The following is a 17,610-nucleotide window of genomic DNA, read 5'->3' as shown; positions in this document are numbered from 1 at the left end:
TTGGAAAATAAAAAATGAATAACATTACAATCTACCCTCCTTAAAGAGATTTCATTCTCGAAATCTACCCTCCTTAAAAAATAAAAATAAAAAAAGGCGCCTATAGCCACATACTTTCCCGAGAAACACCTCACAAAACCGTAAAACAGAGAGTTCATCAACCTTATTGCCTTTGACACCGGATGTCGATAAGCAACCACACACCACTACCACTAAAACATAACGCTTACTGCCCTATAAGGGTACTCATCACTCACGACATTTTAACACAAAACCAGCTGGTTTCAATACCTGACTCAAAATGGACATCGGTCTACTCTACATTGCTACGCAAGGCTTCGAAAATCGAAAGAAGAACGATTACAAGACCACTGAACATGACAACATCCAATCTCGACTCATCCTTTATAAGATACAGAAAACCCCAGACAAGGAATCTCGTCCGTCAATTACTAAGTCCCACTCCAAGTAAACACATTTCCGACAACCTTACTAATGCTACTCAACACGCAGTTACACCATCACATATCCGTACAACCGACTACCAACCGCACTTTCAGCAATCCTTATCCTTAACAACCTCAAAATGACTAAACAACAATTCTCCCAACGAATACATAAACATGATCCTTAATCAATAAAGCATACTATCTTATACCTAGAACACAAATCCTCAAAACAAGATCCTTAATAATCAAATGGTCGCACCACAAACCTTTATTAGACAGTTGTCCAACCTATACACTTCGTCACTAAAGACAAACCATCTAAATCTACACTGTCACATCGATACAACGCACAATACCATGTATGCTCTCATTGTCCTTGACAAATTGAAACAATCATTAACCTTTGACCAGACATCGTGCTAAAGAGAGACTAATTCAGGAGAAATGGTTGGCCAGGCCATTCTCATCATCGATCTGGTCTCAACACAAACGTTATTCATGTCCTCAGGTCCAAACCTCAAACACAATCTCACACAGTACACAAGACAACCATGAGATCCACTATCAATCTATCGCTCTACGTAATCTAAACAACCATACAATCATACACCTGCTCTAAAGATCCCAATCATACCTCAATCACATAACCATAACAAACTAAAAGTAATATGAAACCAAATACCACAATCATCGACCCGCATAAAGGCTTTCCGATCTCTTCATAACACCCATACCATGAAAACAACTCCCTAACATCATTCGATTCAATTCACGTCTCGTCAAAACACACAATACGACTATCTCATGCCTGAAATCTTAAAACCAAAATCAATCATCCCCTTATTCCTCTACGGAATCCCACATTCACATCTTTAGGTGCTTAGCACTCAACAACACTAACACATATCCTCAAGACAATACTTCAATCAAACATTTATAAAGACATCCAAGTACATGACTCACATCGCATCACCTAATCATCTTCAAACTTACAGTTCATAACACATCCCCTAACCATCATCGCTAGTACCAGACACTGGAAACACACAATCGCTATTTGGTAACTCGTGCATCACACACCATCGGTCAAAACCACTTTCAAAATAAGCATTACTAAAACTAAAGACCCCACCTCCCTCCATGGGAGTGAGTCGACCAAACCAACCAAACCCTTACCAAAGACCTCTAACAGCACAACAAACCACACACGGGTTCGCCCATCCACGGACAAACACAACTTTAAAATGGAAAACAACATCATCCTTGTTAGGTTCAGAACAAATGGAAGGGTAATGAACCCCGCACTCACCAGCAACTGACAACTCGTACCCGAATGCACCCGACACCTTGTCACACGCTACTCACCAATCGTCTAACTATGGACACCCAATCTCACCTGAGATGAAATGAACTCCTTACACATAAGGAGGAGAACCAACCAGATACCCGTACAAAAGTATGAACTCGAATCTAGGCGATCTCGCCACCAACAGACCGTTATACACCTGGAACCTCGCATAAGCTACACCGTGATACTCATACTAACCAAAACAAGTCAGATCCATACTATCCATTCATCGAGTACTAGGGAATATCCCATAATACGACCATCAGACAAGAGTATCAACGCTCACTGCATACCAACACTAAAAACAACCACAGCCCTTCGGACACCGCATCATATTCCATCTAGAATCCATCACTCCCAAATGATAACCTATATGCTATACGATGACATTTGATCACCCATTCCATCTCTACCTTTTAAAATCATCAACGATGCAATCAATCACTAACGCTTAACTGGTTACCTGAACCACTCTTCCTAAGACAATCTACATGCCTAAACAAGAAAACTTCATGCCTTAGGTTCAACATCATTACCTCTCCTCTTCACCGTTCCTCTTGGCCTCAACAAAAGTCAAATGGAGTTACCAACTAAACCTATAAGGTCTCCCTCATCCCAAACATTCTAATCAACAGTTTATCTCTTCGGATCCTCAAATAACAAGTACCACCTCCTGATACTCCAGACATACAACTCCAGTCCATACCTTTCAAATTCTAAAACACAATCCATTTGGTAACGCAGTACCTATCATCTATTACTTCATCTACGAACGACCAAACACTTTAATGACCCCATACTACTTGTTTTATTGTGTAATCTTGCACTACATTGCTAAAACTGACTACTACACACCACTTCGAGACTTTCTCGACAACCGTGCGCCCCGCTCATCAACCGAGCCATACAATCAACTCTTCGAGAGTCAATCACCCATAACACACTCCTGTAGCTATCCGAAATGGGAATCGCTCCTCGACAAACCAGTTTCTAAAACAGACTCTTACAAGACCACGAAATGAACCACATCCTGCAATCGGTCATCCGGCATTGGCATGACTCCAGTGTATCCACGCAAAGTATAAAATAAAGATATACGGAACATGCCATAGGGGAAAACACAACAACAACAACAATAACAATAACAACTACAATACAAGACATCCAACCATATGTATACAATGCATACCAATGTAATACAATGACATGCCAATGTCGCTACCCATTTCCAAAAAAATTTCGTTTCACCGTTCCAAACCGTCAATGCAACCAGACCCATAGCAGCTCTATAGCGCCAAGAAAGAAGGATTGGCTAGCTATCCCCGACTACACGGCATTTCCAAGGCATCGTTTCGGGCCTAGGTAGCTTAATCTCACTAGGGTCTCTCCCTAGTGTTCTCTAGATCACATTATTGCTACGGACCACTAGGCAACTTCTAGGCGCCCGGGTTTTCGCAAACCATTTCAAAACATTTTCCCAAAATCAATTTCATTTCATTTCAAAACACATCTTCCATTTTTCCTTCCCAATGGTAATGCATGAATTATGCAAGTCCTTCAATGCCATTACAATATAGAAATTTCATATGTGAAGATCGAGTCTTCTTTTTCCTTTTCCGATTTTTTCGTCATTCTTTTTTATTATTTTATTTTATTTATTTTATTTAATTGTTTAATTCTTTTTCGTGTAATCTTAGGGTTTTGGAGACCCGAGATAGGGTTTTGAGTTCGGATTCGATTTCCGACATCGCATGCATTCACCTTATTTTATTTCCATAAAATGCGTAGTTTCACTTTTGTAGGAAAGCATGCTAGCTTGTTCTTTCATTTATGTAGGAGTATGAATGCATAGTTTTTTCGGAAACATTTTCACTTTTTGGGGTACTTTTTGTAATTAACTTTTCTAGATATTTTGTCTTAGGGACTTTATTGCAATTATTATTTGAGATATTTAGAGGAGGGACTATTTAGAGGATGTACTGGTTGAGGGTCCCGTCTGAGATATCTCGGCCTGAAAAACTGATAAATGCCGAAATGACTAACGATACATTTTTAAGAGTTCTGAATTCAAAGAAATGCCCCAATCAACTCTCGGGACCCACCCAGCACATTCCATGATATCCGGCACGCAAAACGAGACAATGATTTAAATAATCCAGAAAGTCAAAGAATCCCCAAAAATAGAAAAATAAAAAAATGAGTAACATTACAATTCTACCCTTAAAACTATGAAGAAGAAAATTCTTGAGTCCTAGAATTCTCTTTTTGTTTTTCCCTTTCTATTTTTTCTGAACTAGTCTTCTTTATGTGAGTTTGAAAGGTTGCTGTGCTAAAAAGGGAACAAATCAACCTTGCTCATCCTCTTCCAGGGAGTCCAGAATGTTTTTTTTTCTTTATCTTGTGTTATATATTTATGCATTTATCTGTACACACACATGAACTGAAGTTGCAAATTGTTCAAACCATTTTGCTTTGATTGCCGTTTGATCAGGGTCTATACGATAAGGTTATATATATATTATATGTGTTATAAAGGATATATGAAGTGGTGTACCAAAGAACTTCACAATTTTGAGAATTTAAGCAACCACAACAAGCTCGTGTCCAACCGTTTGTTCCCCGCTTATACGTTTCACAGATCTACATCAGTCAAAACTAAAGAGACGATCCGGACAAGAATTTGTTAGATAAATGCAAAAGGGTATAGCGCTAAATTTGATACAGTGGTTTCTTTTCCTTTCCTTCCTTAATATTTTCCAAACAAGAGTAATGGTTATCATTATCCTTTTATTTCTTTTCTTTCTCTCATAATTAATGTTATCATTTCTAAACTTTTCCCATCCTACGTATCCTCTTTTAATTTTAGACGGGTGTATATTCGTGTCTTGAAGGTGGATCTATCATGATTTCTTTATGAATTTTGGGAATACTAGGTTAACTGTTCATTACACCAATCTTATGTTCTTTGTATTTGTTATTTAAAACTTCTGTGTCATTCTAAACCCAATAAAATTCTGAATCCTTTTCTTTTTCTCATTTTTTTTTGGTCTTGTACAACCCTTCACCAGATTTGAACCATTACCCTAGACAACAGCTATTATACATGGACTTTATCTGCTTAATTTGTTTGTTATTTTCTATGGATCAACTTATTTTATCCTTCCACGTGTATGAAGAGACTTTTTGAAATAAAGACTTGGTTAAATCCACTCATTACTTATTAACAAAAGTTGACATTCAAAATGTTTTTAATGTGTATATGAAATAGTCAGATATCATTTTAACTATGCGTACTGACTCAAATTTTGATATAATTCGTTTCATTGAATTAGAAATTTGGACATCTTGTATGCTTTCTATCGCTTTCTGTAGTTCATGTTATGGTTGTTGTTGTCTAAGTGGTACAATTGGTTCAATATGTGTTCTGTTTTTTTCTTCTTCTAGTTGCTTGGTGCTCCTCGGATTTATGAGAAAGCTGAAGACTCTGTTATCAGCTTTTTTAAGGAAATTCCTGATGACCAATGGTTCAGGGCAACTGATTTTACTCCATCATCCTCTATCGGGCAATCTTCCAGTTTTTGTTTGGAGCTTCCGTACAGAGTTCAACTTCCAGACTTCAGGGAAAATTTTGCTTATTATAAAGAAAATGAAAGCCTCTTCATCTTAGAGAGTTGTTTTTCTTTTTCTCGCAATTTGGATCTTGTCCCCATCATTGGTCCTCCCCAAGAGCTTGAGTTGCCATTTAAAATATTGTTTAAGGTATGTTCCCTGGTTCAGCACGGATGCCTTCCGGGGCCATCAGTTGATATCAAGTTCTTCCGGTTGGTTGATCCACATATAATAGACATTCAATGCATAGAACATGCCCTGGAGAAGCTGTATAATTTAAAGGAATGTTGCTATGAACCTGTAAGGTGGCTCAATGAGCAATATGGAAAATACTTCACCAAGTCTGGGCAACTTCCTAGACCACCTGCTATTACTTTGGATGCTGGGTTGGTATATGTACGCAGGGTTCAAATAACCCCATGTAAAGTGTATTTCTGTGGTCCAGAGATTAATATGTCTAATCGCGTGATACGCAATTATTCTGAAGATATTGATAATTTTCTTCGGGTTTCTTTCATTGATGAGGAGCTGGAAAAAATGCATTCCACAGATTTATCCCCCCGTGTAACTTTAGCCAATGGTGAAAGCAGAACTGCCATATATAAAAGGGTACTGTCAGTTCTTAGAAATGGCATCGTCATTGGCAATAAGAAGTTCGATTTTCTTGCCTTTTCGTCTAGTCAGTTGAGGGAAAACTCAATGTGGATGTTTGCTTCAAGACCTGGTCTTACTGCTGCTAAAATAAGAGAATGGATGGGTGATTTTCGCCGGATCAGAAATGTGGCAAAATATGCTGCCAGACTTGGTCAATCTTTCGGTTCTTCCACTGAAACTTTGACGGTTGGTTTGCATGAAATTGAAATTATTCCTGATGTGAAGCTTTTAAAATACGTTTTCTCTGATGGAATAGGGAAAATTTCTTCCGACTTTGCTCAGAGAGTTGCTATTAAATGTGGCCTTAAAAATACTCCATCTGCATTCCAGATCCGGTATGGTGGGTATAAGGGTGTTGTGGCTGTTGATCCCAAATCGTCAATGAAATTGTCCTTAAGAGAAAGCATGTCAAAGTATAATTCAGACAACACAAAGTTAGATGTTTTGGCATGGAGCAAATATCAACCTTGTTTTCTGAATCGCCAACTGATCACTCTTTTGTCTACCCTTGGGGTTAATGATCGTGTTTTTGAAAAGAAGCAAAGAGAAGCCGTAGATCAACTGGATACTATCCTAACAGATCCATTGAAGGCACATGAAGCATTGGTGTTGATGTCTCCAGGAGAGAATACTAAAGTTCTAAAGGAAATGCTTATGTGTGGTTATAATCCTGATTCCGAACCATTTCTCTCAATGATGCTGCAAGTATTTCGGGCAACAAAATTGCTGGAACTGCGGACTAAAACAAGGATATTTGTTCCAAATGGAAGATCAATGATGGGCTGTCTAGATGAAACCAGAACCCTAGAATATGGGCAGGTTTTTGTGCAATTTTCTGGATCTGGACGAAGGCAGTTCAATAAGAATGATTCTGAGGGAAAGGTGGTTGTTGAGGGGAAGGTGGTGGTTGCTAAAAATCCATGCTTGCACCCGGGTGATGTTCGTGTCTTAAAGGCTGTAAATGTACCAGCTTTGAACCATATGGTGGATTGCATTGTTTTTCCGCAAAAAGGAATCAGGTAAAACATTTCATAATCTCTCTCTCCTGAAATTTTGAATCATGGATATTGTTTCATTACTCTGCTAAAATTCTGTTTTGATGAGAAATTTTATGTTGTTGTCTACTAGTGTAGATTGATAAAGAGCTATCTACATAGTTTATATATGTTAAATCCTTAGCTGAATATAAGAATTTTATAATTGTTTTTTATTTACATTTTATTTTATGTTGACAAAATTTTATTAGTTCCTTTTCCTATTTTGAATCCTTTAATTAGTTCCTTTTCCATATTTGAATCCTCATATTGGGTAGCTAATATTTTTATCGGGTTGTCATTATTGTCTGACTTCGGTCTTCCTTAACATGAATTAATAGAAAAAAAAAAAATTGTCTCATACTCGTAGAGATCATTTCCAAACCGATCTTCCTCAGCTCCAGAAAAATTAATTCCAAAGCTTTGTACGAGAAACCTGAAATATGGTCCCTTCCGGTTGTTCTGCATGTCATCTCGCTCAATACCTCCATTACCATAACAAAAAGAAAGGGGCAAGAAGATTATCTTATCCTCTATCCACTTGAGGCAGTGAAAAAGCCTCCAGGGGCACCATTGACAAGGACGTGCACTTGTCCAGGCCACTGGATTTGTAGGAATCAAAACAGCCAGATTTTGACTTGTGGAAGTTTGTGCATGCATTGGTCTAACTTCATACTGCCTTAAATTGTTTTAAAAACCATAAAACTGATAATAGGACTGATTACTATCAGTTTCACATCCCAACTTCTGCTTGATCTCTGAGAAATGTTTTCTAATACTTTCAGGGTACTTATCTAACTGGAAAAAAGGGGCTCTTTCGCATAAAAAGTCAGCTATTGTTTTTATTCTAGTGAGGCATAAAATTTTTGAAAAAAGAATTGATTGTAAGGTTTTTAGAAAGAAAGAAAAAAATGCATAAAATTTTCTTAGAATTTCGTTTGTTTATTTTGATTTTATACGCACTTTTGCACGTGAGTGACAGCTCTATGTATGGTCTTTAATTTGATTGTTGATCTTTAAGCATCATCTCTAAAGATCATCTACAGAAATTAGAATAGGACATTATGACATTCTTCGCAGGCATTTAGTGGTAGGAAAAAGTTGTCTAACCACTGTGAAAAGCGATCATCATGAGGTGATTGCAGTGACCTATGCCAAGGTTGTTGGTGATTATGAATAATTTGGAATTTAGGGAGGCTAAGCTTTGAAGGAGATCAACAATAGGTGATTTTGAAGGTATTGAAATCGACGACTAGTCGAGAACAGTTTCAAAGGCACTGGTTCTCATAGGGCTCTTTATTAACATTGTGTATTGTTTGCCAGAAACGACATAGTCTCCGTAGTTTAGTAGAGATGTTCAACCTCTACTAGACGGAATATAACTGTATCAACCCAAACCCAGGGGTCCAAATCATTATCCGGGTCCTTAACTGAACCCGAGGTCATCTAAGGGCCATACGGTCATTTATAAGGTTCAAGTATAATTAGTACGCATTCCTCGCCTTTATAGTACACCTTCATATCGTGAAATAGGTTGGGACTGGACAAAATGGGAAAAGAACAACAATTGGGGAAGCAACCGAAATCGGTCGACCGGTTCATGCCTTTAGGTCAACGTGTGCAAGTTGCACGTCAACCAGTTCATGCCTTTTGGTCGATGTGTGCAAGTCACACATCGACCGATTCTAGTAAATCGGTTGACGTTTGGGTCTAGACGTCGACCGATTTGGCTCTACACATGAAATATGGTTTTGCCGAGATACCGGTCGACGTATAGGATACCACACGTTGATCGGTATGAGCTGAGAAGGCCTTTAAGGCCTACTTTTGGTGATCTAACCCCCCGGCACCCTCGTTAGTCCATTCGCAACCTAAAACATGATACAAATATATCCCGAAAACATAAATTTACTTGAATACAACCACGATTGTTATCAATGCATCTATATAATCATTGTATGAATTATTTTACATCCAAGTCATTAGAAGGCAACAACATAGCTAAAGCTTACTTTTAAATGTCATTACATGATTTAATTTACATCAAGATGGTTCCTAAAAGAATAAGATTACAAGTTTAGGCTCTCAACGCCTCAAATACAAAGCTTTACAAAAGAATAACTAGGACTAAGTATTGATTACAAAAGTCTACAAAAATTACTTTCATTGACCCTAACTACACTTGTGAGGGTCCTTCGTCAATTACGTCCTTGCCGTGACCTAAAAAATGATAATAAAGGGTGAGCACAATAGCTCAGTATGTGGTGCCTAAAATGCACTTCTTAATGATCTCGTGAATTACACGCAAAGAATGGGGTATAGAAGAGGGATCATGCTTACTTTGGGGGAGATAGATCAAACAAGCATCATCATGCAAATCCGAGCATAATCAATAACATGCAATGCAAGGCCAATGTAATGTCAATGTCACTCCTCATTTTCCAATAATCTTTGCTAACGCAACAACCGTCAAACCGTTAATGTAACCCGGCCCAAGGCGACTCTCCGACGCCATGAGATAACGATTGGCTAACTATCCCTAACCCAAGGCAACTCCTTAGTGTCATTTGGGGCCTAGTTAACTCAACCACTCGTAGGGCAATCTCCCTATGTTCCCTCTAGGTTCCATTAACCTTACGGACACAAAGCGACTCCTTACCGTCCGGTTTTCGCAAACTTTCCTATGAAAAACCCCAATTTAAAAATGAAAGCCTCTTTTCAAATAAAACAACTTTTCCCCTTTTCTCCCACCATGCCAATGCATGAATGTTCTAGGATTTTTATATCATGCCAACATGAAATTCATGCATCAAACCACAACCATATTTGTATGCTTTGGAAGTAATTTAACACAAACAATTCTCATACAATCAACTTGTGAATCATGGCATTTTAAACATGAAAATCATGTAACAAGGTAACCATCACATAATCCACATAAGCATGCAATCTAACACTTCATAGGCACATAAAGCATGTCTATCATCAACCACAATTACAACATTAACATTTCATGGCATTCATGCTATATAATCACAAATTACACATGCTATAACACAAATGCAATAGAATTAACTCACACAAACCAAATGATGTAGGCTTAGAGACACCTACCTCAAGAAGAAGAGAAAAGCCCCAAATTTCAAAAAATCCAATGCCCACCAAATGGAAATCAGCTCCGATATATCAAAATGAAGCTCTCATCGAGCTTGTTAACTTTGCCTTCAATGGCAAAGGCCAATTCCAATGGGAAGATGATGAAATCAAAGCTTCACACTTGAGATTTTAAAGAGAGAAAGGGAAGTTCGGCTGGTGCAGGAGGAATTTTCAGAAGAAATGAGGCCTTAAGTCCTCTTAGTTACACTTTAAGTCAAGGTGGGGTCCACTTTGACCTACCAAATGACTAATAGGCCCTTATATACATATATACATACTACACATGCTACAATTGGGTAAATAAAATATGCTCTAAATAATGATATATGAAATGTAAAAATAATCCCAAGTATGAAAAATCTGGGCGTGGGACCCACACGGGACCTCCCAGCCCGAAAACTCAAAAAATGTCAAAATAACTCAAAATACATTTTTAAGAGTTTTAAACTCAAAGAAATGCCCTAAACGACTCTCGGAACCCACGTGGCATGCTAAACGGCGTGACACCCAAAACGAGGCATAAAATAAATAAATTTGAAAAATACCGAAAAATAAAAAATTGTGAAATGTCACAAAAACCCCATATTTATAGCCAATATATGAGTTCTATAGGTTTTAGGTTGTTAAATTGTATTTTGAGAGTTATAAAAAATTCATATCCGACAAGTTCGATTGATCGAGCGTTCGGTTGAAGCCTACTGGACATTCCTCGATAGATCAAAAATTTGATCGAGGCATAATTTTGATGGTGTTGCTACCATCACCAACAAGGCAGAATTTGAATGAGGATTGAAGAGAAACAAAGTACTTGCAACAAAAATAGCATGAAACTACGAAGTACCCAAAGGCTATAATGGAAACTGTTTATCACTTTGTTTCTTGATGCATGCACAAACTCTTATGAATTTATGCTTCCTTCTTTCATTGAGATTAATTTGAGGATCGTTTGTCTACCCTTTTGTCCGTTTGGGTTTAACTAAAATTTCAGCATCATTTGATTCTCATTAGTGCATGGTTTGTTTACGTGAATGATGAATGGGCTCTATAGTTTTATTTGTTTATTGAAATATCTTTTAGTATTTAATCTAAGAGGCTTAAATAAGATATTTTCAATGTTTGTAATTGGGACATTTAAAATTAATTGTAATTATTTTGTGAAGTTTTTATTGACTAGCGGTTACTTTGATTTGATTTCTTCTTACTTCCCCAATGGTTATAGTAGATATTATTTATATCTTTCTTTTTTGTTGAATATTTACCAACATTAGTTCAATTTGATAACAGGCCTCATCCAAATGAATGCTCTGGGAGTGATTTGGACGGAGACATTTACTTTGTCTGTTGGGATTGTGATATGATTCCACCTCAGCAAATCGAACCCATGGATTATACCCCAGCACCAATTATAGAGTTAGATCATGACGTTACAATTGAGGTATTACTATTTCTCTTAATTATATTTTGAAGCAGTTTTGGAGCTAGTCATTTCTTTCCCATCACACGTTTGTCCTGTGGATTAATGTATATCTCTACACAAACTACACATTAATTAAATGCTTCGTCTAAGTGTAATCAAGAATTAGCATAAAACCTTCAAAATTCTCATGTTGATGTAATATTATGTATGTGTGTGTATAAAACATGCATACTGAAAAGCTGAAATGTTGTATGAAATTGTGGATAGTCTATTCCAACTTGCTTCTGTTAGGTCCATAGGACTAGATTGGCAAATTTTGTAGACGGAAACAAGTTCAATATAATTGTAGTTTATTTTTAGTTAGTTTAATTTGTTGTAAAATTAAATTAAAAAGAGATCAAACACACACAAGTACACACAAATTTTACTTGATTCATCCAAATATTAGGGGTATGTCCAACGGATGCAGGAATTTCACTATGCTGATCAAAACAGTATTGGATATAGGGAGTTCATAATGAATAATTGCACTAGGGCAGCATAACAAGTGCAAAAATTACCAATCTCCCACTTGGAAACTGTCACCTCCCCCAGAATGACTTTGTGCCCGAGTACTCTAGCACAGGGTTTGGTAGCTTAGTAAGTGTCAAGAGGTAACTTGGGGTTTGTGAATTGTTAATCTATTGTAAATTTATTTCTAATAGTTGATTTGATGTGTCCGGACTAGATCCCATAGTTTTTCTCCATTGAGAGTTTTTCTCCATTGAGGTTTCAACGTAAAACTCCGTGTCCATATTGGTCTACTTTATAGTGTTTTTACCTTAAATATAAGCTTGATTGGCCGTATGATTTTCACATGATTGATTGAGTGATTTAATAATTTTTTAGTTATCATTTTAATTTGATGTTTAAATTATTGGTGACTTAGTTAAAATTTCAAAGTTCGTTAAAACTTATTAATCAAATTAGCAAGACCTGTCCACTTTCTATTGGTATAGATTACAGGATTTGAGTTGTACTCTACTTCTCAAAGGCTTGTAATATATAGGTATGATAGGTACCAATGCTTTTTTTTTTTTTTGGTTAAAATGATAGGTACCAATGCTGCTCCACTGATTATTGGTGGTTTTAGATTATGGAAATTGGAAAGCTTAACAACCTGTAAGCAGCCATGAATCCTTTCAATTTTATAGAAACCAATATAGTGTTTTCTGTAGCGTCTATTAGAACTCTTGAAAAATGTAGCATCTATTATATAATGTAACTCAAACGCTAGGTGCAATATGTAAGGATTTCTAGGAGTGGTTCCCCAAATACTTGTTATTCTATAATCTTAGGTAACCGAACATTTTAAGTTCTGTTCACCGCTAGTCTTTCCTTTTGATCTCTCAACTCATGATTCTAATCTCTTTGTACGTACCAGTAACTCTTTTACCCAGTAGCCAAAACTTTTTGCTGCAAAAAAAAAAAGAAAAAAAAAAAAAAAATCTTACCAACACATCTTTCAAAATTCCAGTAATCAATCTAAGGGTACATAAGAAATGTATTGGCTCGAATGGGATAAAGAAGAGGCAAAAGTCCGCAAAAGAACAATAAAGAGCCAGCGGAAGGAACCATAGCCCGATGAAACTCAGTGTGACACACTTTCCCTATTAAAACTTTTCACTCCAAAAACTTAGCCTACTATTAAAGAAATAAGAAAAGATTGAAAGAGAATATTTGCTCTCCTCCTACGGTTCATGCCCATAAAATATGAATCTCCCAAGATATCCTCAACTCAATAAAGCATAGTTAAGCATAAATTATACTTAATCAGCATCATGCAAATTTAAAGAAAACATGAAATACCACTCGACCAAAAAAAAAAAAAAATTCTCCTTTAGATCTCTTGGTTTACTTTTGCCTTAGATAGTCATCAACATGAGTATCTTTACTTATATAAATTTTTTGCATACTGGTTGATACAAAATTATGTTAGTGATGTCAATTAATCTCTCCAATGTTCCATATTTTCTCCCAGAAAATTGCAGTTGACTTCTCTCTCTCTCTCTCTCCCTCCCTCTCTCTCTGAGTCTCTCTCATATATTATTTCTGCATTACAGGAAGTCCAGGAGTATTTCACCAACTACATCCTCAATGACAGCTTAGGAATCATTGCCAATGCTCATACAGTCTTTGCAGATAGAGAGCGTAGCAAAGCAATGAGCAAGCCTTGTATAGAGCTTGCAAAGCTATTTTCTATTGCGGTCGACTTCCCAAAGACTGGTGTGCCAGCTGAGATACCATCTCATCTACGTGCCAAAGAATATCCAGATTTCATGGAAAAGCCTGCTGACAAGACCACTTATGAATCACAACGTGTGATTGGAAAGCTTTTTCGAGAGGTGAAAGACATCGCGCCAGACAAATGCTCTATTAAGTCCTTCACCAGGGATGTGGCAAGGCAGTCATATGATCCTGACATGGAAATAGATGGTTTTGAGGATTACATTAGTGATGCTTTCAATTACAAAAGTGAGTATGATTACAAGTTGGTGAATCTAATGGATTATTATGGCATTAAAACTGAGGCTGAAATACTCAGTGGTAGTATCTTGAAGATGTCAAAATCATTTGACAGGAGAAAGGATGCGGAAGCAGTTGGGTTGGCTGTGAGGTCCTTGAGAAATGAAGCCAGAACTTGGTTCAACAAGAAAGAAAGAGAGTCCGATGATGATGAATATGCGAAAGCATCAGCTTGGTACTTTGTGACGTATCATCATACTTATTGGGGCTGCTATAATGAGGGTATGGATCGGGATCATTTCCTTAGTTTTCCATGGTGTGTTTACGACAAGCTCATCCGCATCAAGAAGGATAAATCAAATGGTCGAAGGACTCTTAATATGCATTCACTTGGACAACAATTCAGTTACGGTTTGAATTTGGGTTGAGAAATTCAGATCACATCAGTAGTTCCATGATTTAGAATTTAAAGCATGTGAAAATAATTGTATGGTTTTCCTCAACCACCTTAGCATGTTCGTGTATTTATCTATTCTTCGTTTGCTTGTTATCTCTGGTGTATATTTGTCTGGAGTATTACATGTTTATATGCACTGTATTTGTGGTTATTTGATCTTCCTGAACCTGAAACTCTGCTGTTTGTAAATTGTAATGGTCGGTTTCAACGTCTCAAAGCTGTCATTTTTTAAAGAGTTACTGGTAGATGGTTTATGTAAATTGTATAAACCACCTATCTAACTACTCTACTCTAGGGTGTAGCATGGTCTATCTTTTCTAAGCATAATCCATCAAATCCCTAATATTATGTTCAGTGAAAAACAATTGCATAGCCATCTAATTGACAACTACAAAATGTAAATGAGTTGTGTTCAATCATAAGAATTAAATATTTAAGACAAGATAGAAAATACTTTTGTAACTGAATTAAAACTCAGATTCGTCACTACAAAAAGGATAATGGTAACTCCAACATTAATTACTTCACCTCTAGATTACACAATCATGAAAAATATTGTTCTCCAATAAATGAAATACAATCAAACCAGTGACACTAAGCTAGGGCTATATCACAGCCCTAGCAAAGGCTTTAGCCACTCATGGCTGGAATGGACTTCTTCATGGTTAAGAAAGACATATTTGCCGCAATAGATCGATCCTTGTTTCTTTTGTATTCTTCTCCTCTGATCTGAGCCTCAAGCTCCTCTGTATGATATCATAATGGTATAGAGAACTCTCTTTAAATAAGAGAAGAATAGCCCCAAAGTTTCCTTTTCCAAATAGAAGATATATATGTAAATTTTGCCAATCAATGACTCCAAAATTCGTGCAGACTTCCAACCCAGTTTTGACAAAGTAAATAGTTGTTTCACGAAATATTCGTGAAATACAAAATTATAGATCTTTGAATTTCCTTTCAACCCATTTGAGATTTGATCTGTTTTGATACTTGAGGAAAGAAATACAAACAGAATACCAAAGTGGGAAGTTACCAATTTTGGAGAAGGATTCTTCCTTTTCTTCTTGTTTCCATTCTTATCAGCTTGTGGCTTCTCTTGGACTCTTTTCTAGGTCTTATTAGACTCGTATCTTCAGCATTTTTGGGTCCAATGGACGTCGTCTTCTAACCTCTTAGATATCATCTTTTAAAGCCTAAAATCACTGGTTTTGACTAATATTATAATTGACACCCTGAAATAAAGAAAAACACTAAAACAATGTAAAATCACAAATAAAACTATTGTTAAGAAAATAAAAACATATAAGTTAAGGGGCTAAAATGTATAACATTCAGCGCCTAACACACGCAAACTTACATATTGCTAGTCCCTTAGCAATAAAATTAAAGACACATAAACTACTCCTAACTCTACTTTCGTGGGAGATACGATTACATTTAACATATGCAACAAGCCTTTTAAACCCCTAGGTTACCCCTAATGGACGAGTAAAGTCTCATGAGGGTTTCCAAAGATGATACCCACAAACATCCAAAATTTGTCTCTTTTTTTTTTTTTTTTTTTTTTCAAAACAATTCAATCCTTTAACAATTAAATTATTCTCATATCATCACAATGATCAAGGGGAAGACTACACAAAAGTACTTTGAAATTTATTTATTGACAATACTCCTTAGTCCTTATTTTCATCCCTCAACCCAATGTTTCCTACCCACTTTTATAATAAGAATAATAGCAAAATCAATCCCCAATTTTGTGAAATTGTGAACTAGCAAATCACATATGTAGTAATGTCTTTTTAATTGAGTCCAACCTCTATAACTTCAACTCCTCAGATCCCTTCTCAAGTTATTTCCTATGGCAAATTTTTTTTTTTTCATTGCTATTTTATTAATTGGTCATACAATGTCCGGTCTATTAAGCTTTCTAGAAGACTTAGGTAACAAACTTTCAAGCGATAAATCTTAGACCAGACAGTCTTAGGGTATTAGGTGTAAAGACACCGCTAAGGACTTAATTGCTCAAGTCAACTAGGCTACAAACCTAGACGAACTAAATCAATTTATTTCAATTTCTTCTTTTCCTTTTTTTTCATCTTTACCCCCACTTCTTCATTCGTACACTCTATGTTTATGAGACATGAGGCTCAATTACTCCATGTAAGGGTTAAGATTTTTTTTTATTTTTTATTTTCAAGGCATAGTAATAACCTTCAAAGTTTACTAATTCATATCCATCAATAGTCATCAGAACTCAACTAAAAATACAAATACCCATAAATAAAATTCTAGTGTAAATTGTGCATGTGAAATCCATCAAGGACTGACAAATACTAGAACTCTTATCATACTAGATAATGGAACCTACATAAGGTAAAACACAAATAGTAGGAATTCAGAACTATCTCAGAAGATAATTTTAAAATTACTTAAGTGTCTTAATCCCCTCGACAATTCTCAAATACATAAATTAAAATCAATATGCAAAAGAAAAAAATTGAATTAATTTAAAAATAAATAAAAATAAAAATAAAAAATTTAAACTAGGCTAGACTCTATGCCCCCAAACTTGAATTGAACAGTGTCCCCACTGGGAAAAATAACAACTACTAAGAAAACAAAAACAAAGAACAATATCACCTAAGTAGGATATCTAGAATGGAGGTGGTGGAGCATCGAGATTAAGCCTGTTGTGGATAATAAGAGCTCGCATCATATCCATCATCGTCCACTGATCTTGACAAATTTCTTAAACTTCAGCTCAGAATTGGGTCACCTCACCCACCAAATAATCATATGGATGCACATTAATATCATCAGCGGTTGCCTTTTCCATTGGTTCATCACATGGATCATCCTCCATGATCTGTCCGGTAGCAAATTGATTCGAATTAACGGGCAAAACCTGTTCTCCTTTTACAATTTTTCGAGCCATCGCTCCAAGAGCATCAACTACCTTAATATCTGTGTGAGAGTAACTA

At 36.4% G+C, this 17,610-nt stretch overlaps 1 protein-coding gene across 1 annotated transcript in view; it reads left to right on the top strand.

Moving 5' to 3' along the window:
* The window catches only part of LOC132274072 (probable RNA-dependent RNA polymerase 1), a 30,982-nt gene extending 16,120 nt beyond the window's left edge, over window positions 1–14,862 (top strand). The window contains exons 3-5 of the mRNA XM_059775231.1: window positions 5,242–7,079; window positions 11,535–11,685; window positions 13,770–14,862. Of these exons, the coding sequence (XP_059631214.1) occupies window positions 5,242–7,079; window positions 11,535–11,685; window positions 13,770–14,600 (2,820 nt within the window). The 3' untranslated portion in view covers window positions 14,601–14,862. The remainder of the gene's footprint in view (window positions 1–5,241; window positions 7,080–11,534; window positions 11,686–13,769) is intronic.
* Window positions 14,863–17,610: the final 2,748 nt, after the last annotated feature.

This window comes from Cornus florida, unplaced genomic scaffold, assembly GCF_030987335.1.
Source record: "Cornus florida cultivar Cherokee Brave unplaced genomic scaffold, ASM3098733v1 CherokeeBrave_3.0.0_Hap2_Chr09, whole genome shotgun sequence".
Taxonomy (NCBI): domain Eukaryota; kingdom Viridiplantae; phylum Streptophyta; class Magnoliopsida; order Cornales; family Cornaceae; genus Cornus; species Cornus florida.
Note: the sequence above shows the minus strand (reverse complement) of the source record. Positions and strands in the feature narration are given on the sequence as shown.